The 25,781-nt window shown below is 45.9% G+C and overlaps 3 protein-coding genes across 6 annotated transcripts in view; 1 reads left to right on the forward strand and 2 right to left on the reverse strand.

Annotated features, from left to right (window-relative positions):
• The window catches only part of SLC12A6 (solute carrier family 12 member 6), a 101,676-nt gene extending 98,037 nt beyond the window's left edge, over positions 1-3,639 (reverse strand). For all 3 annotated transcript variants that reach the window (XR_012516420.1, XM_010346266.3, XM_003935765.4), the window contains exon 1: positions 2,514-3,639. Coding sequence is in view for 2 of the 3 variants with exons in the window: in XM_010346266.3 (XP_010344568.1) it covers positions 2,514-2,784 (271 nt within the window). In the remaining variant the exon portion in view is untranslated. The remainder of the gene's footprint in view (positions 1-2,513) is intronic.
• A 97-nt stretch (positions 3,640-3,736) lies between these two features.
• NOP10 (NOP10 ribonucleoprotein) lies at positions 3,737-10,304 on the reverse strand. Its single transcript, XM_003935769.4, has 2 exons — positions 10,169-10,304; positions 3,737-9,122 (listed from the first exon to the last, which is right to left on the reverse strand). Exons 1-2 carry the CDS (start codon positions 10,220-10,222, stop codon positions 8,982-8,984), a joined length of 195 nt encoding a protein of 64 aa, XP_003935818.1. The 5' UTR covers positions 10,223-10,304; the 3' UTR covers positions 3,737-8,981.
• A 467-nt stretch (positions 10,305-10,771) lies between these two features.
• Positions 10,772-24,668, forward strand: NUTM1 (NUT midline carcinoma family member 1). 2 transcript variants are annotated; one of them, XM_003935768.4, is made up of 7 exons: positions 10,772-10,841; positions 15,799-16,507; positions 18,537-18,665; positions 20,983-21,119; positions 21,616-21,902; positions 22,194-22,310; positions 22,662-24,668. In XM_003935768.4, the coding sequence occupies exons 1-7, from the start codon at positions 10,772-10,774 to the stop codon at positions 24,666-24,668; spliced, it is 3,456 nt and encodes a 1,151-aa protein (XP_003935817.1). The 2 variants fall into 2 exon arrangements, with proteins under 2 accessions (XP_003935817.1, XP_074250261.1); XM_074394160.1 differs by lacking the exon at positions 10,772-10,841 and adding an exon at positions 13,164-13,194.
• The last annotated feature ends 1,113 nt before the right edge of the window (positions 24,669-25,781 follow it).

A 25,781-nucleotide genomic window follows, 5' to 3' on the forward strand; every position in this document is an offset into this window, starting at 1 on the left:
CCTCAGCCTCCTGAGTTTACAGGCATGTACCACCATACCCAGCTAATTTTTGTATTTTTAGTAGAGACGGGGTTTCACCACATTGGCCATGCTGGTCTCGAACTCCTGACCTCATGATCTGCACACCTGGGCCTCCCAAAGTGCTGGGATTACCGGCATGAGCCACTGCGTCCAGCCTAGGCTGGCTTTAATATAGAAAACAACTGCATTCTGGCTGGGCATGGTGGCACACACCCGTAATCCAAGCACTTTGGGAGGCCAATGCCGGCGATAACGAGGTTGGGAGATAGAGTACATCCTGGCTAACATGGTGAAATCCCATCTCTACTAAGAATCAAAAAAAAAAAAAAGTGCCTGTAATCAGGAGGCTGAGGCAGGAGAATTGCTTGAACCTAGGAGGCAGAGGTGGTAGTGAGCCGAGATTGTGCCACTAAACTCCAGCCTGGGCGACAGAGCGAGATTCTGTCTCACTAAATAAATAAAAATAAAGTCAGCCTAGAGGGAAATGTATATTAACATTACACCCTTTATTCACAACAGCATCCTTTGAAGATCTACATCTAAATCTAACAAGGGTTTTCACATAGTGAGAAGCCAAGGGTGAAATAATTATGTCTCTAACTGGTTTCTTTTAATGGTGGGGAAGATTTATCGCATTATGACAGTCATCATAATATAGAAAGAAAAAAAAAAAGAGAAAAGGTAGGTCACTGGGAAACTAGAAAACTAGTTCCAAGAGAATAAGGCAAAGTGCTCTCTAATGGCCAGCCTATTTATTAATTTCCCTTTCACCTGGGTACCAGAGAGTATTTAAACTTTAAGTAAGGAATGTGTCACATAGAGAATCAAGCTTTTAACATCTGTAACCCATGTAAACAACAGAGACTTCACTTAGATATGTCCCCATTTTTACCCCGATAGGGGAAAAGGATACTACTCTAGACTGTAAAGAATGCTTAAGGGTAACGTAAGAACCTCAGCCTGGACAAAGATTCTGTTCTGCTAGGCTAACACATTACTGAAATAAGCCCACTTTTAAAAGAATAAAAATACAACTCCATAACATGTAAGCCACAAGTCTAACAACACTAAACTATAAATTACCTAATGAGAAATGTATTAAAAAATTAATACTGGTATAGTCTTTACCGGATATTTTACAACTAAATACAGCATGAAGGATAAAACCACAATTTGGAATTAATTTGGAGGAAGAGGAAAGGATAAATTTTTATTTCATATTGTAATTTAATGCAGTGTACATGACATAGTATAAAATTTGTCAAGAAGTTGAAAACAGTAAAGTCCGAGAACCAACCTATAACATCTCCATAAAAGAAGAAATGATTAGTCAAGGATGAGTGAATTCTAGGACTGTAAACTTTACCAAATCTACCTTGTCTCCAGACATTAAAAACACAAACAGAATTAAGGAACTAAAATCATTCTGGTTTCCGGAACCCTTTAGGTTAAAAGGAACAATATTTTCTGACACCGGAAAATGGTGAGTAAGCCTCGCTTTCACAAGTCAGTGGCTGAGGCTATGGTTTTCAAACTTGGGTGGAATATCATTTTAAGAGTCTTTAAGGGAAATTTTTATCACTAAAAGACTGTACTAGCTACAACACAGCATAAAACTAAATATATAAAGCACTACAGTCTCAAACTTCTAAATTTTAGAGTCCAAAAAATGTTATAATCTCCCCATTTTCTCTCTGCTCTCTCTTCCATCACCTCTTCCCACTACACCAAATAAAACCAAGCCAGCTGACACACACAAACTGGTTTAGGAAGCTAAAGGTCTGCAGCGGACAACATGAGCCTGGAGTGGCTTGTGTGCTACAGGGTAACTATAAACACTCAACAGACATTACATCTAAAGCTCAGACAGAAGAAATTACATGGGAATCAGACCCTAAAAGCCTTTTTAGAAGTCCTCCATTTGACAGAATAGCACATAAGTTCTACCAACCATCACCCTGAGGAGGCTTAGCTACTTGTGCCAAGGTCTCTATAAAAATACAGATTTCAAAAAAAAAAAAAAAAAATTCTGCAATACACATCCGAAGTCGTGGAGGAACGCTACTAAGATATATCAATAATTCCTCCATGTAACTGGCCTTAAAGCAGACTGAAATGGCCAATGATGACTAGAGAACACATATCCGACCCACTAAATTTTAAAATGTAGGATTCCCTGTGTTAAAAACCGATTACATTCTTTGATATCTATCCTTAATCAAATACCCATTTCAACTCCAAGAAGACAAAAATGAGGAAGTTAAAAATACACATTTGCCTTCCTTCTTGTCATACACCTTCTCACATACCAAATTACTACTGCAAAGAGCCACTATACCATTATTCCAAAGAGTTTCTAAGCGTCTCAAAAAGAGGAGCCTTGATTCCTGATGATTATAAAATTGGGGAAATGATTTTCCAGATCCATAGACAGTCATCTTGGATAAAGCAGGCGGTAATCAAAGTATACTGCGGTCTGCGTTTCCACTTACCCTCGGTGACATCCTGGGGATGAGAAGTCCGGTCACTGGGTGGATCCAGTGCAACAGTTGCCAGCGAAGTGGTGGCCCCAGACATCTCACTCATAGGCTCACTACGGCTTGTTTCAGGCACACTTTCCCGGGAGCTAAATCTTACTCGGGAACTAGATCGAGAGCTGAGGTCCGGACTGGTGTCTGACAAACCTGGAATGTCATCGATCTTTGTCGGTGTCACCATGAACCGAACTGAAGCCATCTTGGTGGTGGTTTCTGGAGGATGCATTTTTTTTTTCTTTTTAAGAACAACAACAACAACAACAAAAAAGCGGTGGGAACCTCGCAAAATCTTCCTCTTATACACTAGCTACTTCTGACTGAAATAATACAAAAGATAACTTGAAAAAAAAACCCCACATCTCAATAACCTTGATTCACACCACACAAAAAGCCCCAACTAAGAATCCTTCTACTCAGAATTCCAGCCGACTATCCCAGAAAGTGCACCACCAATAGGTGAATTTTTTTTTTTTTTTGAGAGAAAAAAACCCCAAAAAACAAAAAGACAAAACAATGCCAATCTTGCGTGACTTCTTTCCTTCAGAATGAAGAGCTCTCTAGCTATCCTCTCTGGTCCAGGGCTAAAGGTTCAGTGCCATGGTCTCAGAGCAGCAGATCAAGCCTCCCTCCCCTCAGCCCCCAGGTTCCTGTCGAGGTTGTCCTTTATCTGCTGGGTGTCCCACGGTTCTAGTTGACCAAAGCGCGTGCAGGCCCACCTTTATCAGGCGACTACAGCGTGGAGTCCGATTGCAAAAAGGTGTACACCCGGCCACCTGTTGTGTATCAGGTGAATACCCCACAGGTCTGGCTGGGGGGAGGTGTGTGCAAAGCCACCCGGTGTTTTTGTGGTCGATAATCCACTTGGGTTTGGTGGGAAAGGTGCGCATGCATAACGGGAAAAATAACCCAGACTACTGAGAGAAGGGTGAGCAGAGGAGGATGAGGGGCAGAGCGGATTCCCGTCTCCGAAAGGTCTGCGGGGGTGGCGCGCCTGCTCTTCTCCTGGCAGAAAGGTCCCCGGGGTGTGGGAGGAGGTTAGCGGATCGAGACACCTCGAACTGCAGCTCAGAGTCGCGGCAGGTCGTTGCTAGTCCACTAAGCCACGGTCCGCTCGCTAGGCTTCTCCTGCCTGTGACAGAACGGGCCACCCCTTTGCCGGGAGGTGCGTTCACTCCTACCCTGGCCCCAGCGCAGGTCACCCCCTTGCCGTTCTTCCACCGGGTCCCAGCAGAGGAGATGGCAGCTCAGGCTGGCCTGACTGGGCAGGAGCGAGCAGCGGGGTGAGGGAAGAGGTCGCAGGTGCTGTATCCCGGCGCCAGCTGACGAGGGTGCGCGCGCAGCTGTTGTTTACTAGCCGGTAACTGTTTCCGAGCCGCGGCGCGCGCAGGGCTCGCGCTGCTGGGGCTGGCGCCCCCTCCCCGGCCCGACGCCAGAGCAGCAGTTACGTGACCTGGCCTCCCCTAGCCGCGGGCCCGGCGGGCTGTGCCCGCGCCGCCGCAGCCCTTCCCTTCCCTCCCCGCTCGTTCCTCATTCGAGGTGAACCTTCAGAAGAGAAGCCCGGGGGTGCAGTGAGAGGGCAGAACCATCCCGCCGGCGCCCAAAAGCCCCGCCCAGCCTCCGCAGCCCGCGGTGACAGCGTCCAGCGCGCCTGCGCTCGCCACGGGCGACGGCGGACGGGCGGGGCCGAATGCAAGAGACCAGAGGCACGACGGGAGCTGTAGTCCAGGGCACTGCCTGACTCGCGTGAAACAGGAAAAAAAACCTTTCCTTTCTTGGTCCGGCAGTGCTGCACACTCACTCTGGAAGCATCTTAGGGGCGGGCACTGCTCCTCACCCTCAGAACCCGAGGAACCATTTCTCTGTCATGAATGTCTCTGAAAACATTCATGATTTCTTTATAAACCAGAAACACCTCTCCTATACCTAGGAATAACCCTCCTTGTAATTTTTATGTGCAAGTCTATATACAAATAAAGCATTATTTTAGTGTATGTGCTGCCGAAGCAAGCACAACAAATAAAGCATTTTTATGTTAAAAAATTAAAACTATAAAGTAGGCGGGGGGCGGTGGTTCACAACTGTAATCCTAGCACTTTGGGAAGCCAAGGCGGATGGATCAACTGAAGTCAGAAGTTCGAGATCAGTCTGTCCAGCATGGCAAAACCCCATCTCTACCCAAAATACAAAAATTAGCCAGGCACGGTGGCCGTGTCTGTAATCCCAGCTACTCCTTAGGCTGAGGCAGGAAAACCGCTTGAACCGGGAGGCTGAGGTTGCAGTGAGCCGAGATGGCACCATTGCACTCCAGCCTGGAGGACAAGAGCGAAACTCCGTCTCAAAATAAATAAAATAAAATAAAAAGTATTGCACCTTAAACTTAAGCACACTTTGTTCTATGTTAATTTTTTTCCCGTTCTTGTCCTTTTAATAGATGCTACTCAGATGCCAGTCAGACTGAAAGTTCCACTGAAGAACACACAGCAGAGGACGTTGAGATATTTTCACTACTACATTTACAGTCGCTAGAATATTTTTCCTTAGTGTTTATTTAATGTATAAATGGAGGTGTTCAATAAATTTTGACTCATCAACATTTTGTTTGTAAAGCTATTTCCTATAGCTTTGATCAAGACCTCTAAATTTAACAATCACCTAGGACCAGAAACTGGCCCTGGCTTTGCCTGGGGTCTTTGTTCCTCACAAGTGGTTATGTTTAGCAATGGGAACTGCATTCTATGAAATTCTCTTTTATCAAATGACACACAAAGTCCAAATCCTTTAAAGAATTAAAAGGATTGTCAGGCATGGTGGCTGATCCCTGTAATCCCAACACTTTGGGAAGCCCAGGCGGGCAATCACCTGAGATCGCCCCTCTCTACCAAAAATACAAAATTAGCCGGGCGTAGTGGCACATGCCTGTAATCCTATCTACCTGGGAGGCTGAGACAGAAGAATCGCTTGAACCCAAGAGGTGGAGGTTGCAGTGAGCTGAAATCGTTATCATGGCACTCCAGCCTGGACAACAGAAGTGAAACTCTGTCTCAAAAAAAACAAAAAAATGAATTATAGGGTTAAAATGGTTAAAAAGATCCTGCTAACAAAATGAAAAATTTGAATTTAAAGTGTAAACCTCCTAAAGCTTGACACTTTATCAAATCTGTGTTTCTTGATTCAGGCTCACAGCTTTCATCCATCTTCTGCAGAATCAAGTTTTTCAAGACTGCTGTTCATTCAAACTTCAGACTTTCCTTTATAAAGAAACACAGGATTTTTATGAAATCCAATTTCCTACCAGTGTTTCTGCATTTATGTATATATATCACCTAATTCCAATATACTATACCTATTAAGACTTTTCTTGTTTCTGAGCACTAAATAAGCCCTATAAGTGTATGTCCCAGACGTTAATATCCCAGGGATCTCTTTATTTTCTCAGGGAGACACAGCCTCTGGTACAAAATGAAGGCTCATTCCCCAGAGGCTCTCTTATGGAAAAAGTCCTTGATATATTCATGTCAGTTTGCTTGTTCTCTTCTATATTCATTAGAAATATTTCCAGAGTAAATCTTTTTAGCTACATAGTGGTAGCATGGAGCAATGCTAATTCTTGTTTTTTTTTTTTTTTTGTTTTTTTTTTTAGATGGAGTCTTGCTGTCGCCAGAGCTGGAGTACAGTGGTGTGATCTCAGCTTACTGCAACCTCTCTCTGCCTCCTGGGTTCAAGAAATTCCCCTGCCTCAGCCTCCCGAGTAGCTGGGACTACAGGTGCACGCCACGAGGCCCAGCTAATTTTTTTTTTTTTTTGTATTTTAGTAGAGACAGGGTTTCACCATGTGGGCCAGGATGGTCTTGATCTCCTGACCTTGTGATCCAACTGCATCCACCTCCCAAAGTGCTGGGATCACAGGTGTGAGCCGCCACCACTGGCTGCTAATTCTTTTTTCTTTTTTATAAGATAAAGGCAGAATTTCGGCCAACATTAAAACACTGGTAGCAAAATTCACTTACTGACTTAGGGCTTAAGAAATATTTCTGCAACCATTATCCTCTTAATTGGATAAGATAACCTTTTAAAATCTTTCAGATCCAGTGCTATATCCTATATCCAATCTTGAAAGTCAACAAGCTAAGTCAACAAGCTAAGAAATAAAATTGCTTGACAGGAAACAAGTATCTCATTTCACAATTTCTGTAAGTTAACTCTTTAGAATCCTTCAGATCCAATGCCAAGAACCCTACAAATAAGTGAACAGGCTAACAAATAAAATTGCTTGACAGGTAACAAATATCTCATTTCACCATTCCTACATGTTTCAGTAATTTATTTGAAAATCATCTGTCTTTTATTAATTATGACCCCAGTTGAGAAATTTTTTTTTTTCTTTTCAGCAATACACAACTATCCTAAACTTTTCTGCTGGGATAATCAAATAGCAGGATCCAAGAAAAGCAGTCTGGCAGTCACTGTAGATCACACCTGTAATCTCAGCACTTTGAGAGGCCAAGGCAGGAGGATAACTTGAGCCCAGGAGTGCAACACCAGCCTGGGCAACATAGTGAAACCTCATCTCTATAAAAAATTTTAAAATGGGGAGGGAGGATAGCTTGATCTCTGGGAGGTTGAGGCTGCAATGAGTTGTGATCACATCACTGCAATCCTGTCCGGACCACAGGAGTGAGATGCTGACTCAAAAAAAAAAAAAGGTCTTTCCAGGGCCAGTCTTTATAAATCACATCTGTGCTAATTTACATTATATCTGCTTCTGGAGTCTAGAATTTTTGATATCACAGAAAATAAGGGATGCAGAATTAAAATACAGAATCCACAAAGCAATTTTAAAATCAGCAGCAATAGGCTTGCTGCGGTGGCTCATGCCTATAATCCCAGTACTTTAATGTCTACTAAAAATACAAAAATCAGCTGGGCATGGTGGCGCACACCTGTAACCCCAGCTACCTGGAGGATGAGGCTGGAGAATCGCTCAGACCTGGGATGTGGAGGTTGCAGTGGGCCAAGATCTCGCCATTGCACTCCAGCCTGGGTCACACAGTGAGACTCCGTCCCCCTGCTCCAAAAAAAATCAGCAGCACTATGCAAAATATTCAAATCCAATGTCAAAAGCCATGAATAAGGAGATTGGGTAATAACAAACTTCACTAGTTTTAAAAATTTAAGCCCTAACAACGGCTTGAAAAAACAATTCCTGCTTGAATCTCTCATACCTCATCTTCTAAATTAGGATCTATGTAGAGTGGCTAGGTGCCAAAGAGAATATACAGTTAGGTGTATGTAAGAAGACAGTTCTTTGATGGAGAAAACTAAAAGTCTGGAAATATTTCCAAAGGAGCAGTAAATATGCATAACAGCATTCCTATTCAAAATGGACAAATACTGTAGATATATTAAGATAGACCCAGGCTAGACATCGTGGCTCATGCCTATAATCCCAGTGCTTTGGGAGGACAAGGCGGGTGGATCACTTCAGGTCAGGAGTTTAAGACCAGCTTGTCCAACACAGCAAAACCCCATCACTAAAAATACAAAAATTAGCCTTGCATGATAGGGAGTGCCTGAAATCCCAGTTACTTAGGTGGCTAAGGCAGGAGAATCGCTTGAACGTGGGAGGCAGAAGTTGCAGTCAGCAAAGATTATACCACTTAACTCCAGTCTGGACAAGAGAGCAAGACTGTCTCAAAAAAGAGAGAGAGAGAGGGAGACCCACCACTAAATCTGTATCAATTTGAGTTTGTAGATAAGTCAATTAGGAGAAAAATCAGAATAAACAGGTTAAGTAACTTTCTCAAAGTTATACAGAAAGGAATACTGATCTTCTGACTTTCAATTTACTGCCTTCTCTCTACAATATGTCTTTACTTTTTCAAGTACTCTTCCATTTTAAATCAAAATGTCATTTCAAGGGATGAGAAATTACGTATGTGCCAACAGGAGTATTTCTCAGTGAATGCTGACAGCTGTGAAAGTCTTTGTTAAACTTTCTTCCCCAATACCCTCCTATCACTAACAGCGCATGACCATTCTTGCTACAGCAGGTCTGAAGTTTTTCTCTCAAGTGGCATTGGTGCAATTCTCTGGGGTACGCTCCTCCATCATTTCCCTCTCTTTTTTTTTAAAAAAAACCTGCCAATCCTTTCCTCCAGCAACTCACAAAATGAGAGCTCTTTCGAATAATTTTATCTTTAATAATCTCGCAGTAATTTAAAATATGAGAAAAGTCAAACATGCTCCCTTTACGGGTGATGCCACCATGACAGGCTCACACAAGCATGATCAGTCGCCATGATGACACTGGATGCCACAGAGTATGGCTGGCAAAAAGGTATCAGGGCTCACGGATTGAAGAGTTTGGTTATGGAGTCTCTGAGGGTTAACAGGCAGCAGAAGAGACATCAGTTTAACGGACTTTCAGAGGACAGGGCGCGGTTGCTGGGTCATGAGCACCTTGAAGCGTTTCTTGATGGTGATTCGGTGTCGGGAGTATTTGTCATCTGGGGAGAACCGAGCAGGATGGGCTGAGCAGGTCTGTTGTCCCATCGGATCAAATTTCTGTTCGCGGAAGAGAGAACGTATGTCAGTTCAGGAGTGGCGAGATGGGGTCGGAACAGTGTGAAAAAGAGCAAACATGAAAACGTAAGATGCAATGGTCAGCTCAAAAAGTTGTACAAATAAGTAAATAAATAAAAATAAAATTTAAAAAGGTCAGGTGCGGTGGCTCACGCCTGTAATCCCAATACTTTGGCAAGCCAAGGCGGGAGGATCGCTTGAAGTCAGAAGTTCGAGACCAGCCTGGGCAATATGGCAAACCCCGTCTCTACAAAAAACAAACACACAAAACCAACCAAACAAAAAAACAAAAAACCCCAAAACCAAAAATTAGCCAGGCATGGTGGCACACGCCCGTCGTCTCAGCTACTCGGGAGGCTGAGGCAGGAGGAGCGTTTGAGCCAAGATTGGCTTCAGTGAGCTTAGATGGCGCCACTGCACTACAGCCTAGGCAACAAAGCAAATCCCTGTCTCAAAAAAAAAAAAAAAAAGGAAAGAAAAGAAAAAGAAAAAGTGACTTCTAACCCACCTAGAGATGAATACGATTTTTTAAAATTTTATAAAATATATATATATTATATATACATATTTTTTTGAGACGGAGTCTCGCTCTGTCGCTCAGGCTGGAGTCCAACAGCGCAATCTCAGCTCTCTGCAACCTCCGCCTCCTGGGTTCAAGCGACTCTTCTGTCTCAGCCTCCCCAGTAGCTGAGATTACAGGCGCAGGGCGCCACGCCAGGCTAATTTTTTATATTTTAGTAGAGACAGGGTTTCATCGTGTTGCCGAGGTGGTCTTGAACTCCCGAGCTCAGGCAATTCATCTGCCTCGGCCTCCCCAAGTGTTAGGAGTACAGGAGTGAGCCACAGCGACCTATCACATTTTTTTTTTTAATTAAAAAAATTAGTTGCGCACTCCCGGTTCTTCCTCACCCCGGTTCTGGACTTTCTGGTTCCCCGCACCCAGCTAGGTAACTCAGTGGACGGCCTCACTCACTCCTCCCATCTACACTTCTAGCTATGCCTATTTACAACCTGTTTTCTCTCCTCACCTTCAGCGTATAGACCCGATCTCCTTCCTCGTTGAGGTAATACTGGAGAAACATGATCACTCTCAAGCCAGAGATTCCAAGTCCGTACGCAGCTACGTCTGCCCGGCCGGGTCACGTGTTCGTCAATTTCCTTCCTGCAGGGCCGGAAGTCAGTCTCTCTAGGCACGCCGGAAAATGTACTCAATTTTTGCCTTATTTTCAGCTAGCCAGAAGGGGGCGCACGAGAGCACGGCTTGGCGTGGGGCCCCACTTGCAACTTTGCAGGCTAAACCACGTGGAGTGTGCCCACTGTGTGCTAGGTACACAGCGTTAGAGGGGGGGATAGGGATGGATGCGGATAGAACGATGACGTATAGAGGCCTGTCATTATCTCAAGATACACGCCCATTTCAGGAGCAGTGAGTTTCTAGTGCCTGAAGAAACAAGGGCTCCAGGATTCAGAGCCCCTTTATCTTAGAGAAGAAAGAGGTTTTCTTCCCTCCCCTCTGTTACATCCAGTTCCCCTGTTCCATTTCAAAGCGTTGGCGGTAAAGAATGCATGACGGGTATCAATATTCCGTAAAGCGAAAATAGCGTAAAGTTGTCTTATGAAACTGGTGAAGTATGTTTCAGCGGTCAAACCAAGATTCAAACTCAGGTCTCTACTGCATATTCAGCACTCTTTCTTATAGTGGTGAGTAGCTAATAATAGCGTAATAAAGTGCACCTTCTAGGAGTTTTTATAATTTTTTAAAGAATATAGAAATTCTCCTTACAGGACTCGTTTAAATAAATGAAAATGATGACCAAAATATCATTATAAAGATCAGCATTACGGCATTATTTATAACGACGAGAGCATTGGAATATATATTAATTGTGTAACCAGAAAAACCTGCAATTTATTGCTTTTTTTAAAGAATATGGTATGGCCGGGCGCGGTGGTTCACGCCTGCAATCCCAACACTTTGGGAGGCTGAGGAAGGTGGATCACGAGGTCAGGAGTCCAAGATCAGCCTGACCAACATGGCGAAACTCCACCTCTACTAAAAATACAAAAATCAGCCGGATGTAGTGGCGCATTCCTGTAATCCCAGCTACTCAAGAGACCGAGGCAGGAGAATCGCTTGAACCCAGGAGGCGGAGGTTGCAGTGAGCTGAGATCGTGCCATTGCACTCCAGCCTGGGCGATAGAGCGAGATTACATCTCCGGAAAAAAAAAAAAAAAAAAAAAAAAAAAAAAAAAAATATATATATATATATATATATATATATATATATATGGTTTGTATTTACTTGTAGTCGCATAAAATATCTCTGCAGGGATTCACAAGAAACATATGATACAGTAGAAAGGGGTGGGAGGCATACTTATTCCTATGTATTTTATTTTGCAGTTTGATTTTTGAATCTTGCTAATGTATTACCTATTAAAAGTTTTTAAAAATCTAAGTAATTTTGTTAGAAAGAAAAAGGATGATTTCAGCCTTCAGGTTTTATTAATAAAAGAGTCTTTAGAAAAGAAGGCCCAGTGTGGTGGCTCACGCCCGTAATCCCATTACTTTGGGAGGCTGAGGTCAGGAGTTTGAGACCAGCCTGGCCAATGTAGTGAAACCTTGTCTCTACTAAAAATAAAAAATTAGCTGGGCGTCGTGGCTTACACCTATAATCCCAGCTACTCGGGAGGCTGAGGCAGAAGAATCCATTGAACCTGGTAGGTGAAGGTTGCAGTGAGCCAAGATAGCGCCACTGCACTCCAGCCTAGGTAAAAGAGCGAGATTCCGTCTCAAAAAAAAAAAAAAAAAAAAAAAAGTTATCTCAGAGGAAGCAAGAAAGATGCTGTGAACCCCAAGGAAGGAAGTCCAAGTTTGAATGAATGAAGCTGTGACTATAGAGGACAGTCTGGGAGTTACTGGCCTGAAATAGTCGACAGGAACCTAAGCAGAGAAATTATATTTTTAAAATTTAAATCAAAATAATTTAACAAAAAGAAAAACTTTCTGCACTTGAAATTTTAAACTGCATGGCAGCTTTTTAAATTTAGTGAGGCTTTTCAGCAAAGGATAAAGCTTCTGTGGAGTAAAGAGCCTATTGTAGTAGACTGGACAGCTTTCCAAGGAAATGATGTGCACACAGCAATTGAGCACCTTGGATCATCTGACAATTCTATTTTTTATTTTTTATTTTTTGAGTTGGAGTCTTGCTCTGTCACACAGGCTGGAGTGCAGTGGCATGATCTCGGCTCACTGAAACCTCCACCTGCCAGGTTCAAGCAATTCTCCTGCCTCAGCCTCCCGAGTAGCTGGGACTACAAGCGTATACCACCATGCCGGGCTAATTTTTTTTTTTTTTTTATTTTTAGGAGAGATGGGGTTTCACCATGCTGGTCTCGAACTCCTGACCTCATGATCTGCCTGCCTCGGCCTCCCAAAGTGCTGGGATTACAGGTGTGAGCCACTGCACCTGGTGACAATTCTAGTTTTAAACTTTAGTTCCCTTGATCCTTAAGTATACAGACCAATGTACTCCGAATGTAGTTCAGAAAATATAGCCATCGTTAAGTTAAGTCAGGGATCTACCATGAACCTGCTGTTAACAGGAAGTCAGTTACAGAACTGGCTGGTATTGAAGGACACTAAATGAGATATGTTGGTGAAGAACTGAAGTATATAGGGAACCAAATGGTAAAACTGTAATATTTGGGAATCTGGGAAAGAATTTACAAATAGCCCTAAAGAGGTGAACATCAGTTGTGTTGCCAAACTGTAGTTTGAAGGGGATTCCTGGTTTTTGCATACTTACTAGAAACTTCATGGAATATCTCCCCCAACCCTCATCCCACTTTTCCCTCTCCCCTCCCCCACAGCAGAATGCCTGAGTTCCATATTCTAGTTCTGTTTGATCTGATCTTTATCCTCCCTTCCTTGGATCCCTGTGCACCTACTGGAGCCAGGTTACTCTGGGTCCTGGACCTGACTGCCTCATTCTGGAGGCTTCCAGACAGCCATGGTTAGTGCCCAAACCTGAGAGGATGGCTTCAGAGGGAAGTAAGTCTGCAGGTGGTGGGGAGGATTCGCGGCACCTGCTTGCATCCTTTGGGACAGGCTCTTTGGGCTTGACCTAAAGGAATATGAGATGCTAGACCCCATCAAAGGCATTACACTGGGGAGGCTAGGGAAGGAGATTGTACCAATAAGACTGGGGGCCGGGGAAGGAAGAGGACCCCCTTAAGGGCAGATCAAAGTGTCTCTGAGGACACATGCTAAGTATAGAGAATGGATGGTAATTAGCAACTTGATTCTCTTGAACAGGGGATACTTCAGCATGTGTTTTTGCGGTGGGAGAGGGGATCAGAGGTATGTGTCTTAGGAGTGGCACAGAGAAATTTCAAGGGGAAGGCCCAAGTTCATCTGTCTTTTTTAGGCAACTGAAACGTGCTCTAGGATAGTGCCAGCTTGGGCTTATGAAGGGAAGGGGGTGTGGAGGATGGAGGATGGGAGGGTGGGGTAGGAAGAGCCTTAGCTGGAAAAGATAATCTGTAGTTGTCTGTTGCAGGGAAATGCCTTCCTGAAAAGTAGGCTGGAATGTATTATAAACTGCCTCTGCTCAGAACCTCTCGGCTCCTTCCAGCCCTAGAGGTGGCTTCACTTTGAGTTCAGGAAGCAGTTTTTCCTGATTCATCTGAGCCAGGGAGGTGGGTCATTACAGCCAGGATGAGAGCTGGGGCTTCACTGAGATGCTCTTGGTTTCTCTTACTTTCATGGATCTCAGGCCTTCAGGCCCCTTTCACTGTGTTCCATACCCAGTGGCATACCCTTGGCCCTCTGCTCTTTTGCTGAAATGAGTTTGAATCTGAGTTTGCTCATGTTCCATGGTCCGAATGCAGAAGTTGAGTGTTATCAGTTTGCTAGTGGAATATTTTTTATAAGAGGGAGGATAGCCAGGCGCGGTAGCTCAAGCCTGTAATCCCAGCACTTTGGGAGGCCGAGGAGGGTGGATCATGAGGTCAAGAGATCGAGACCATCCTGGTAAACATGGTGAAACCCCGTCTCTACTAATGGTGCAAAAAATTAGGTGGGCATGGTGGCGCGTGCCTGTAATCCCAGCTACTCCGGAGGCTGAGGCAGAAGAATTGCCTGAACCCAGGAGGCGGAGGTTGCGGTGAGCCGAGATCGCGCCATTGCACTCCAGCCTGGGTAACAAGGGCGAAACTCCCTCTCAAAAAAAAAAAAAAAAAAAAAAAAGAGGGAGGATAATTAGGCAGGTTATGTTCTACTTTTTTTTTTCTTTTGAGATGGAGTTTCGCTCTTGTTGCACAGGCTGGAGTGCGACGCCATGATCTTGGCTCACCGCAACCTCTGCCTCCTGGGTTCAAGCAATTCTCCTGCCTCAGCCTCCAGAGTAGCTGTGACTACAGGTGTGCGCCACCATGCCCAGCTAATTTTTGTATTTTTAGTAGAGACGGGGTTTCACTATGTTGATTAGGATGGTCTCGATCTCTTGACCTTGTGATCCACCTGCCTCGGCCTCCCAAAGTGCTGGGATTATAGGCATGAGCCACCTCGTCCAGCCTAATTTGCTATATTTAGTAGAGACAGAGTGTCTCCATGTTGGTCAGGCTGGTCTTGAACTCCTGACCTCAGGTGATCTGCCCGCCTCAGCCTCCCAAAATGCTGGGATTACAGGCATGAGCCACCTCGCCTGGCTGTACTATTTTTTTTATTTTTTGAGATGGAGTCTCACTGTGTCACCTATGCTGGAGTGCAGTGATGTGATCTCAGCTCACTGCAACCTCTGCTTCCTGGGTTCAAACGATTCTCCCACCTCAGCCTCCTGAGTAGCTGGGATTACAGGCACGCGCCACCACACCCGGCTAATTTTTTATTTTTCGTAGAGACAGGTTTTCACCATGTTCCTCAGGCTGGTCTCAAACTCCTGACCTTGTGATCGGCCCGCCTCAGCCTCCCAAAGTGCTGGGATTACAGGTGTGAGCTACTGCGCCTGGTCCTAGAAGCAACTTCTTTAACTTACTCAATGAAGAGTGAGGGACATCAAAATCACTTGGGGGACATTTGCAGACTACAGAAGTTCCCCATCCATATTCCCTCTTTCATCTGTTGAGCATCAGTGCTCGGAGTCTTCTGGTCCAAAGAGGAACTCAGACAGGGTGTGGTGGATCACACTTCTTATCTCTGCACTTTGGAAGGCTGAGGCAGGAGGATCACTTGAGGCCAGGAGTTTGAGCCTAGCCTAGGCAACATAGTGAGACCATATCTCTACAAGATTTTTTTTTTTTTTTTTTTTTTGAGTTTTGCTTTGAGGTGCGTTCTCAGCTCACTGCAGCCTCCACTTCCTGGGCTCCAGTGAACCTCCTACCTCAGTCCCCCAAGTAGTTGGGACTACAGGTACATGCCACCCCACCTGGCTCATTTTTGTATTTTTAGTAGAGACAGGGTTTTGCAATGTTGCACAGACTGATCTCAAACTCCTGGACTCGAGCGATCCTCTCACCTTGGCCTCTCAGAGTACTGGGATTACAGGCATGATCTACCGTGCTTTGCCTCTACAAAAAAATTTAAAAATAAAGGGGGAGTTTAGGTGGCTATCTCTGGTCTCTTCTGCTACTCTATTTTTTCTTTTTGTCTCAACAGCATCTCCATTGCCAGGACCAGATAAGAACATGAAACCTAATTCCAGCCAGTCTCCATTCCCTGCACTTCCCTTTCCTTCACCGACTTCTGGTCCAACAGACCACCCACCTAGGGAGCCACCACCACAGCCCACCATGCCTTCAGTATTCTCTCCAGACAACCCTCTGATGCTCTCTGCTTTCCCCAGCTCACTGTTGGTGACAGGGGATAGGGGTCCTTGCCTCAGTGGGGCTGGAGCTGGCAAAATCACTGTCAAAGTCAAGACAGAAGGAGGATCAGCTGAGCTCTCTCAAACTCAGAACTTTATCCTTAATCAGACTGCCCTCAATTGGATTACCCCGGGTGCTACCTGTGGGAGCCTTAAGGGTCCTGCACCTCGATTTGTGACAGCATCTAATGTGAAGACTATTCTGCCCTCTAAGGCTGCTGGTGTCAGCCAGGAGGGCCCCCTAGGCCTTCTGCCTCAGGCTCTACCACCAGTTGCTCAACTGGCTCCCACTGTACCCCTGGAAAAAGCTTGGCTAGGGCCACATGGGACTACCAGGAAAGGAGATACCATGGCCACTCTATACAAGCCATCACTAGGTGGCCACTCCAAAATTTCCAAGGACGTTTATGAGAACTTCCGTCGATGGCAGCGTTACAAAGCCTTGGCCCGGATGCACCTATCCCAAAGTCCTGACACAGAAGCTCTTTCCTGTTTTCTTATGTAAGTTGGGAGACCCAAGATTTGATTCTAGGGTTTTTAAATAAGGAGAACTTTGGGGTGAACATAGTAGTTTAGGCTATTTAGAAATACTTGAGGGCAGGTCATGAGGGCAATGGAGATGCTCTGAGAATGAAAAACATATTAATAATAATCAGCCCCTTAACCCACTTTCTAGTTTATAACAACCTTTCAGGTATCCTATCTTAAGTGATCTTCACAACACTGTGAGTTGTGGCAAGCCTTTCTCTGGTAATCTGCATTTACAGGTAAGAAGACTGAAGGTCAGAGAGGGTTCCTGCCATAAACCAAGGACCAGTGATTGGAACTTAGGTCTCTCACTCCAAGTGCCAGGGTCCTCCCGTTCTATTTTACTACCTTCTGACGTTGAGTCAGAACTATCCAAACTGGCCAGGATGAGTGCTAGGCCCTGACTCAGGTCCCTGGGGAGCAGGGGGGACAGTGTGGGGCCAGGCAAAGGACTTGTGTGTGTTGCTTCTTCCACCCATCTTATTCACGAGAATTCACACTGAAACAGGGTGGTGAGTAGAGCTCGCTTAGTGGTCAAGGGCATGGGCTCTACCACTCACTAGATTTGTGATCCTGGGCAGGACATTTAACAACTTTGCCCTCAGTTTTCTCATTTAAAAAGGGGAATAACTATACTTACTTCAGAGAGTTGCTGAGAAGATTAAATGGGTTAATATATGTGAAGTCCTTGGCACAGAGAATGTTTCATTAAATGGTAACTATTTTATTATTAGCATAAAAAGGCAGTCTAGAAGAGGAAAAGAACTCACAAAAGGTCAAAACATCCTTGCTTAAGAGGGAGTGTACGTTTAGCCAAGGAGCTCCGGCTGGGCTGTTTGTTTACAAGTCAGAGTCATTCCTCAGCTGGGGGAGTTCTCTTCTTCCCACCCAGACCTACTGTCCCTCTCAACTGCACTGTGTCTTTAGCATTTTGTGCAAGCCACTATATAACACATACCACAATTCATTGCTTTAAACAAATTGACAATGTGCTCTTCCAGTGGCTGACCTCCTAAAGGAATCTCCCCCTCTACCCCGAACTTGGAGCAAATGAATCAAGATGTTCCCCCAAAGTCCTAGATGTACAGTATTTTCCTGACTCCCTGCTTTTTCAACAGGTCTGAGTTCGCTCTGGGAGACTGGCTGGTTAAATTTCTAAATCTTGAACCAGTATGGGCTCTCAAGGTTTGCATGGGATCCATTTGCTTTGGGTCCTGGCCTGCCGTGCTTCACACTCGGAGGCTCTGGGCAGTCTTCCACAAAGGGCAGCCCAGACCACAGCAACCTGGGAAGCTGGTAAAATGCTCAGTTGTGGGATCCTGGGCAGCTACAATTTGGTGATAATGAGCTTCTCCAGGTGATGCTGATGAACAATAATGTCTGAGGACTCCCAGGGAAGTCAGAGAAGCAAAAAGGAAGCCCTTACTTTAGGCTAGGCTCTTGATTCCTTCTGGAATAGAAAGGGCTCAAGAACCTTCTAGAAGTGGGGGTCGAGCATTGGCATTTGACTGTCTGTGGGGGATATCTGGAAACGAAGACTGGAAAACCAATAGATAAAAACACCACAGGACCTTTAATTAGAGATTCCTTTGGCTTAGCAAATGCCTCTTAAAAAAAAAATGCAAGAGCCTCTGGACAAGGTTAAACCTATTTTATAGCAAATCCCATTCATTTAATAACAAGAATCTTCCCTTTCTAATAATTAATTGAGGATGGCACTGTGAGAATTAGGGGTGGTAGCTGTGGTTGATTTTAAAAGGTGGGGAGAAGAATTATGTTTGATTTTGTATTAGTTGTAAATTTTGACAGGAAGAGGGGCGAGTATGGTAATGAATGGATGGGAGGTTGAATGTCTCTAAGTCTAATCAGAAGTGGGGCATGAGAGGGCCTAAGGGGCACAATAGATTTGATGAGGGGCAGGGGATACGTTACTGAGGCAGGTGTCAGGGCAGGTGGATGGGAGCACACTTTTAGAATGTGACTGACCCAGTGGGGGTTTTAGCCCAGTGCTTCGTTCCCTGGCCCGGCTGAATCCCGCTATGACCCTGGAGGAGGGACTGCCAAAGGCTGTGCAGGAATGGGAGCATACCAGCAACTTTGACCGGATGATCTTCTATGAGATGGCGGAAAAGTGAGTCTGATGAACCCTCATTCCCTGGATGGGGGCTGTGTGGCTGAGAGCAGTAGGGGCAGCGGAGAAGCTGGTGTCTGGGTGTGTGGGTGATTATCAAAAAGGATGTTAGGGCTGGGTGAGGTGGCTCATGCCTATAATCCCAGCACATTGAGAGGAGGAGGGTGGTTGGATCACCTGAGGTCAGGAATTTGAGAATAGCCTTGGCTAATATGGTGAAACCCTGTCTCTACTAAAAAAAATAAAAAATAGAAAATAAAAAATTAGCTGGGCATGGTGGCACATGCTTGTAGTCTCAGCTACGGGGGAGGCTGAGGCAGGAGAATCGCTTGAATTCGGGAGGCGGAGGTTGCAGTGAGCCGAGATCACACCACTGAACTCCGGTGTGAGTGACAAAGTGAGACTCTGTCTGGAAAAAAAAAAAAAAAAAGGATGTTAGGCTGGGTGCATGCTTGTAGTCCCAGCTACTCCACCACTCCAGAGGTGAGGTAGGAGGGTAGTTTGGGTCCAGTAGTTCAAGACCAGCTTGGACTTGGACAACATAGCGAGACCCCACCTCAATTAAAAAAAAAAAAAGAAAAGAAAAGAAAAAAGGAGGAGAGGAGAGGTGTAGACTACGATGGGGGTTTCCTGGATCCTTCCTGCTTCCTCCACCACCTTGACTCTTGGGTTTTTCTATCTGATTTCCTCTTAAAAGCTCCCCCCTCACCAGATCCTGAATCTGTATAGGAGTCTTGATATTTTAGGTCTTAGGTTGGGATTGGACCCCAATAGGTATAGAAATTCCATTTTGAAGGGACCCAGCAATGAGGAAGTGGAAATACGCTCTATCAGGCAGGTTCTTTTCTCACTGACTTGGTAGCAAGTGGCTATTGACAGAGAACTTCAAGAGCACTCCTCCATTGGAAATAGTGGCAGAGAAAGTACCTTTCCCACTTTAGGATGGGCTAGTTCTGGAAGAGCCGGGGAAAGCCAGTGTCCTGGATGCCTAAAGTTGTCTCCCGGTTCTTTCTCTATTTCTCTAGAATACCTTTGGTTTAAAAAAAAAAAAAAAAAAAGAAAAAAAGGAAAAAACCCAGAAAAGTGAACGATTTTTTCCAAGCTTAGCTTCCACTTATTTCCCCCAAACCTTTTGGACCCATGCTTCCTAGATTCACCTTTCCAAGAACCGAATCCCAGTCTCAGGACTCCGGGGTCTCAGCACTGTCTTATGGTAGAAACTGCCTTAAATTATTTATGGTTGTAGGCAGCGGCAAATGAGGTCTTGAGGAGGATCCCACTGTGAGATCCTACCAGGCTGTTGCATAGGCCTGATTAAATTAAGCCTATATTAAGCACTGCTGTGTACAATCCATGAAGCTGGGTGAGAAAGGTATGGAAAAGAAGTGAAAACCCTGGCTCTGTCCAAGAGAACTTTACAAGCTGTAGATCATTCTTTACTTTTTTTTTTTTTTTTGAGACAGAGCCTCACACTGTCGCCTGAGCTGGAGTGCAATGGCGCGATCTTGGCTCACTGCAACCTCTGCGTCCTGGGTTCAAGTGATTATCCTGCCTAAGCCTCCCGAGTAGCTGGGATTACAGGTGCCCACCACACCAGGCTAATTTTTTTGTATTTTTAGTGGAGATGGGGTTTCACTATGTTGGCCAGGCTGGTCTTGGACTCCTGACCTTGTGATCCGCCTGCCTTGGCCTCCCATATTGTTGGGATTACAGGCATGAGCCACTATGCCTGGCCTCATTCTTTATTTATTTTTCTTTGTTTTTTCTTTACTTAAAAAAAAATTTTTTTTTGAGGCAGGATCTTACTCTGTTTCCCAGGCTAGAGTGCAGTGGCACTGTCATGGCTCACTGCAGCCTTCACCTCCTGAGAGCAAGCGATCTTCCCACCTCAGCCCCCCAAGTAGCTGTGACTAGATGTGCACCACCACTCCCGGCTAATTTTTCTTTTTATCTTTTGTAGAGATGGGTTTTTGCCATTTTGCCCAGGTTGGTCTTGAACTCTTGAGCTCAAGCAATCTACCCACCTCAGCCTCCCCAAGTGTTGGGTTTATAGGTATGAGCCACCCAACCTGGCCATTCATTTTCTTAAGCTTCCTAAGTGATGGCGATAGGGGAAGGAACTATGTGCTGAGCTCCCTGAGGTTTCCCTAGAACTGTGATTAAGCCACCTGTGAGCACCTTCCTGGGTGACATGACTTAGGCAGACTTTGCCCAATCGAGAGCACTTCCTTTCTTAGCCATGCTTGGCTGTCACCTGAGTTTCTGATGGGTCTGGTCTCCTCCTTAGCATTGCCTACACCTTTCTCACCCTCTGCAGGTTCATGGAGTTTGAGGCTGAGGAGATGCAGATTCAGAACACACAGCTGATGAAAGGGTCTCAGGGCCTGTCTTCTGCAACCCCTTTGAAACTTGAGCCTCCAGGGCTCCTGGCCTCTGAGGTTTACCAGCAACCAGGTGAGCCTACTCAATTTTGACAGGAGCCGTGGGCCAAAGGCTCAAAGGGTGGTGTACGGAAGCCACTCACAGATTAGAGAAGGCATGTCCCGAGCTCTGCCACTTTCCCTCAGGAGAGTGGCATTTGATGTTCCAAACAGACCACCCCATAGGAGGCTGGGTTCTCAGGTTCCTTTTGTTCTGAACTAGGTATTGATCTTAGTCAAGCAAACTAACTACTCTCCCCAAGACTGTAAATTAGGCACATAATACCTCATCTGCCTAAATGGAAGCTGGATCAGGTGGTTTCTTGGAATTTCAGGGGTTCCAAAATTCCTCATACAGTGATTCTTAGACCTCTAGGTCCTAAATCTCCCATGACTGGTACTTTTTCAGATTGGCCCAATCCAGCCTGGAACCACTTCAATGTACCCAGATTGCTGACCTTACAGAGCTGGGAGGCAGAAGCTGTGGTTTCTGTGCCATTTCCTATTCTCCTCACCATCTTTTCCCTTAGTGTACATTCCGAAGAAGACAGCCCCCAAGGCACGGGCCCCCCGCCGGCGTCAGCGTAAACCCCAGAGACCTCCTGTTCCTGGGGCACCCAAGGAGATCCCACCAGAAGCTGTGCAGGAATATGTTGACATCATGGAAGAGCTGGTGGGGACTCACTTGGCCACTGGGGAGTCAGGTGGAAAACAGGAAGAGGAAGAAGGGCAGCAGCAGGAGGAAGGGATGTATCCAGATCCAGGTCTTCTGAGCTACATCAACGAGCTGTGTTCTCAGCAGGTCTTTGTCTCCAAGGTGAGCTGGGCCTGCATGTCTGGTTTTTAGCAGATCCTTGGGGTGGATACTCCCAGGAACTAATGCTCCGGGGTTTGTCCAAGGTAGTAGGAATTAGGTTTTATTCTGTAACTGAGAAATGTGTATGCATGCATCATCATGAGAATGTGTACAGTTGGTGGTAGTCCATTTACAACAATACTGGAGAGGTAAGAGGGGACAGCTGGGGAGCTCATGGCTTCTTCTCTAAAGCCCCTTGCCTCACAGGTTACCTGCTTAAGGACTCATATCACTTTTCCTTCTGTTCTCCAGGTGGAGGCCATCATTCACCCTCAATTTTGGGCAGATCTGCTGTCCCCAGAAAAACGCAGAGATCCCTTGGCCTTAATTGAGGAGCTAGAGCAAGAAGAAGGACTCACTTTTGCCCAGGTAAAAATGGGATATAGGGAATATCAGGACAAGAAGCTTGCAAGATGTTATCTAGCCCTACACTGTCATGGACAATATGGCTCTAGAGATGATCAGTTTCAGAATTGGGCTTCAGGTCTAGAACAAGTGGGTAGAGGGCTCTGGAAACACAGGAAATGAGAATGTAAGGGTTCAAAGCATGGGAATAAGGCACAAGAAGGTGGGAAAGAGCTGCAGTATCTGTCTTTGCTACCATTGCTTAAACTACCTGCTTGCCTTCCTTGCCCTGCCAAATACTATCTCTTACCACTCATTCAGTCACCTCTTCTCACAACCATGTGCAGAACTGATTATTTGTCCATTTTCTTCCAGCTGGTCCAGAAGCGACTCTCGGCCTTGGAAGAGCAGGAAGATGTGGAGTCGTCTCCAAGTTACAGTGGAGCTCAGCTGGAGTCAAGTCCTTCTGTTTCTGATGAGGATGAAGATGGGGGTGGGCGGTTTCGGCCCTCACATTGGCTTCAGGGGGCTGGGGGCGCTGTTCGCCTTGGAAAGGTTTCTTCTTCAGGAAAACGGGCAAGAGAAGTGTATGGTGGGCAGGAGAGATCCCTAGATAGCCCCAGAGAGAAACACAGGGATGGGAACACTCTGCCAGCCCCGAGCACCTGGGACCTGCAGCCAGAACTTGCAGCTCCACAGGGAACTTTGGGATCCTTGGGTATGGAGAGGAGAGGGTCTGGGAAGGTTATAAACCAGGTATCTCCACGTCAGGATGGCCACCTAGGAGGTGCTGGGTCTCCTGGGCACTGCCTGGTGGCTGATAGGACTTTAGAGGCTCTGCCCCTTTGCTGGCAGAAAAGCTTTCAGCCCAAGAGCGCTCCCAGTTTGGATGCTGGACTTGCAGAGCCGGCTCCTCTGCAAGGACAAGGGTTAGAAAAGCAAATCCTGGGATTGCAGAAAGGAGAACAAACAGGGGGTCATGGAGTGCTTCCTCAACGGAAGAAGCCTTTGGCAGTGCCCCAGGAAGGCTCTTCAGGAGCCATGTGGGGAGATGACAGAGGTACCCCCACAGCTCAGAGTTATGATCAGAATCTTTCCCTTAGAGCAGCTGGGGACAAGGACAAAGTCTCTCTCAGCCCAGGACTCTGGCTGAGCAGTGGGATGGATACTGCAGGCTTGGAGCTGTCCATACAAATAGAAGAGGTCATAGAGAGCTTCCAAGTTGAGGAGTGTGCAACTGAGTATCAGGAAGGCTGCCAGGGACTGGGCTTCAGGGGCATTTCCCTGGGTCCTGGAGAAACCATACTACCTGGGGACACAGATAGCAGTGTGATCCCCTGGGGAGGCACAGTTGCAACAGCTGCCCTAGAAAAGGGAAACTATTGCAGCTTGTCAGGACCTTTGAGGGCCAACAGCTTGACCTTGAGGTCCAAAAAAAATCAAGAACAAAGCCATGAAACCATAGGAGATCCCAATGATCTGTGGGCAGCAGGTTGCTTGCCATTGCTGGAAAGCAGAATTGGTGGTTCCACACTGGGGTCTGCCAAAAAAACCCTCCAGCCCACAGGCCAAGAGAATCTCCTTATCATAGGGACCCAGGATACCTCCTCCTTGCCTGAAGCCAGTCAAGAGGCAGGGAGCAGAGGCAATTCCTTTTCTCCTCTGTTGGAAACCCCAGAACAGGTCAACATACTAGATGTTAAATATGACTATGGCCTCCAACGAAGGGTCAGCGAGGACACCTGCCCACTGAATGTTCATTCTTATGACCCTGAAGGAGAAGGTGGGGTGGATCCTGATCTATCCAAGCCTAAAAACCTTGCTCCTTTCCAAGAGAGTCAGGAGTCTTACACAACTGGGACCCTCAAAGCAACATCTCACCAGGGCCTTGGAAGCACTTCCACCAGATGGGGAACCAGGGATGCCATAGTTCTGAGAGAAACTTCTGTTAGTAAAACACATAGGTCAGCAGATAGGGCCAAAAGAAAGGGGAAAAAGAAGGGGAAGGAAGCAGAGGAAGAGGATGAGGAACTCTCCAGCTTTGCTTATCTCTTGGCCTCTAAACTTAGTGTCTCGCCAAGGGGACATCCTGCCAGTCCTCACCATACCTCAGGAGGTCAGGGCAGCCAGAGAGCATCCCACCTGCTCTCTTCTGAGGCAAGAGGCCCCAGCAAACCTCCAAATCCAGTTGCCAAGTCTGGGAAGCTACCTCTGTTTGAAGGTCCAGCCCCTACTGAAAAGAGACCCCACTCAGGAGCTCAACTTGGGGTCTGCGGGGAGAAACTCCTAGACCTGGGAGTAGTTCGACCCTCACAGCCTCGTAAAAGGCGGCGTGACAGTTTTGTCACGGGCAGAAGGAAGAAACGACGTCGTAGCCAGTAGGGAGCAGCAGGACCAGCTGATGCCACTTGCCAGTCCCTAAAGGTGGGTGCCCTAGAGTAGATTCCACCCCTGCTGCTCACCAATGGAGAATCCCAATGTTGAATCTCAGCTCAATGTTGTTTTGTTGTTCTGCGAAAGTGGCAAGTATGGAGAGGAGAGGTCAGACTGGCTAGGCTGCAGGGGGAGTTACCTTTGGAAGGAGTTATATTAAAAAAAAAAAAAAAAAAAAAAAAAAAGAATAAAGTTTTGTTGGAAAATGCAATCAAAGTGCCCTTTTTCTGTACTCATGTCTTTGCTGCTAGATAGGGTAAGATGCTATAAAGAAAGGCTGTAGGGGTAGTCTTAGATTCTACAAATCCGTAAATCTTACCTTGTCTCCAGCCTTATCTGGACTCCCTGCAGCCTCCTCTTGGCAACAGACTGGCCCTCAAGTCCCCAGACTGAGGAATCTCCAGTGATCACTTTATGTATCCCCTCTTTGCAAGCCTGGACTTGGTGTTGGGAGGGCTTATCTGGGTGTCCTATAATTATCTGCCTCTCTTTAAGTCTATAGATAGAAAGATGCTTTTTTATCTGTTAGATCTCTGAGATAGTGATCGAATTTTCTTTCTTCTTTTTTAGAGACAGGGTCCCATTCTATAGCTTGGACTGCAGAGTGCAGTGGTACCATCATGGCTGACTGTAGCCACAACCTCCTGGGCTTAGACAATCTTCCCATCTTAGCTTCCCAAGAAGCTGGGACTCTAGGTGTACACCACCATATCCAGTTAATTTTTCTATTTCTTTTTGTTTTTGTAGAGACAGGGTTTCACCATGTCACCCAGGCTGGTCTTGAACTCCTGGGCTCAAGCCATCTGCCCGCCCCAATCTCCCATAACGCTGGGATTACAGGCATGAGCTACTGTGCCCAGCCTAATTTTCTAATTGTCCATAATTGTGTCCAGACAAGGTACCTCTAGGGGGCCTGGTTTCTTCTTTGAGAAGACGCTGGACAGAAAGGACTTCAGTGTCCTTACTCATCTTGTAGCAGAGAAACCCCGTGTGGCTGGTCTGACCAGCAGGGAGGAGGCTGGTTCCTTACAGACATGGCTCTGTGCTTCCACTAGGAGTGAT

This window comes from Saimiri boliviensis, chromosome 2 (assembly GCF_048565385.1).
Source record: "Saimiri boliviensis isolate mSaiBol1 chromosome 2, mSaiBol1.pri, whole genome shotgun sequence".
Taxonomy (NCBI): Eukaryota; Metazoa; Chordata; class Mammalia; order Primates; family Cebidae; genus Saimiri; species Saimiri boliviensis.

What these genes read in the sequence shown, in the direction of transcription:
- NOP10 (XM_003935769.4), bottom strand. Translation starts at nt 10,222, where the DNA reads ATGTTTCTCCAGTATTACCTCAACGAGGAAGGAGATCGGGTCTATACG. An exon ending in ATCGGGTCTATACGCTGAAG is followed by an intron (nt 9,123 to 10,168) that starts GTGAGGAGAGAA and finishes TTCCGCGAACAG; the next exon opens with AAATTTGATCCGATGGGACA.
- NUTM1 (XM_003935768.4), top strand. Translation starts at nt 10,772, where the DNA reads ATGTTTCAGCGGTCAAACCAAGATTCAAACTCAGGTCTCTACTGCATA. An exon ending in CAGCACTCTTTCTTATAGTG is followed by an intron (nt 10,842 to 15,798) that starts GTGAGTAGCTAA and finishes TTGTCTCAACAG; the next exon opens with CATCTCCATTGCCAGGACCA. An exon ending in AGCAGGTCTTTGTCTCCAAG is followed by an intron (nt 21,903 to 22,193) that starts GTGAGCTGGGCC and finishes TCTGTTCTCCAG; the next exon opens with GTGGAGGCCATCATTCACCC.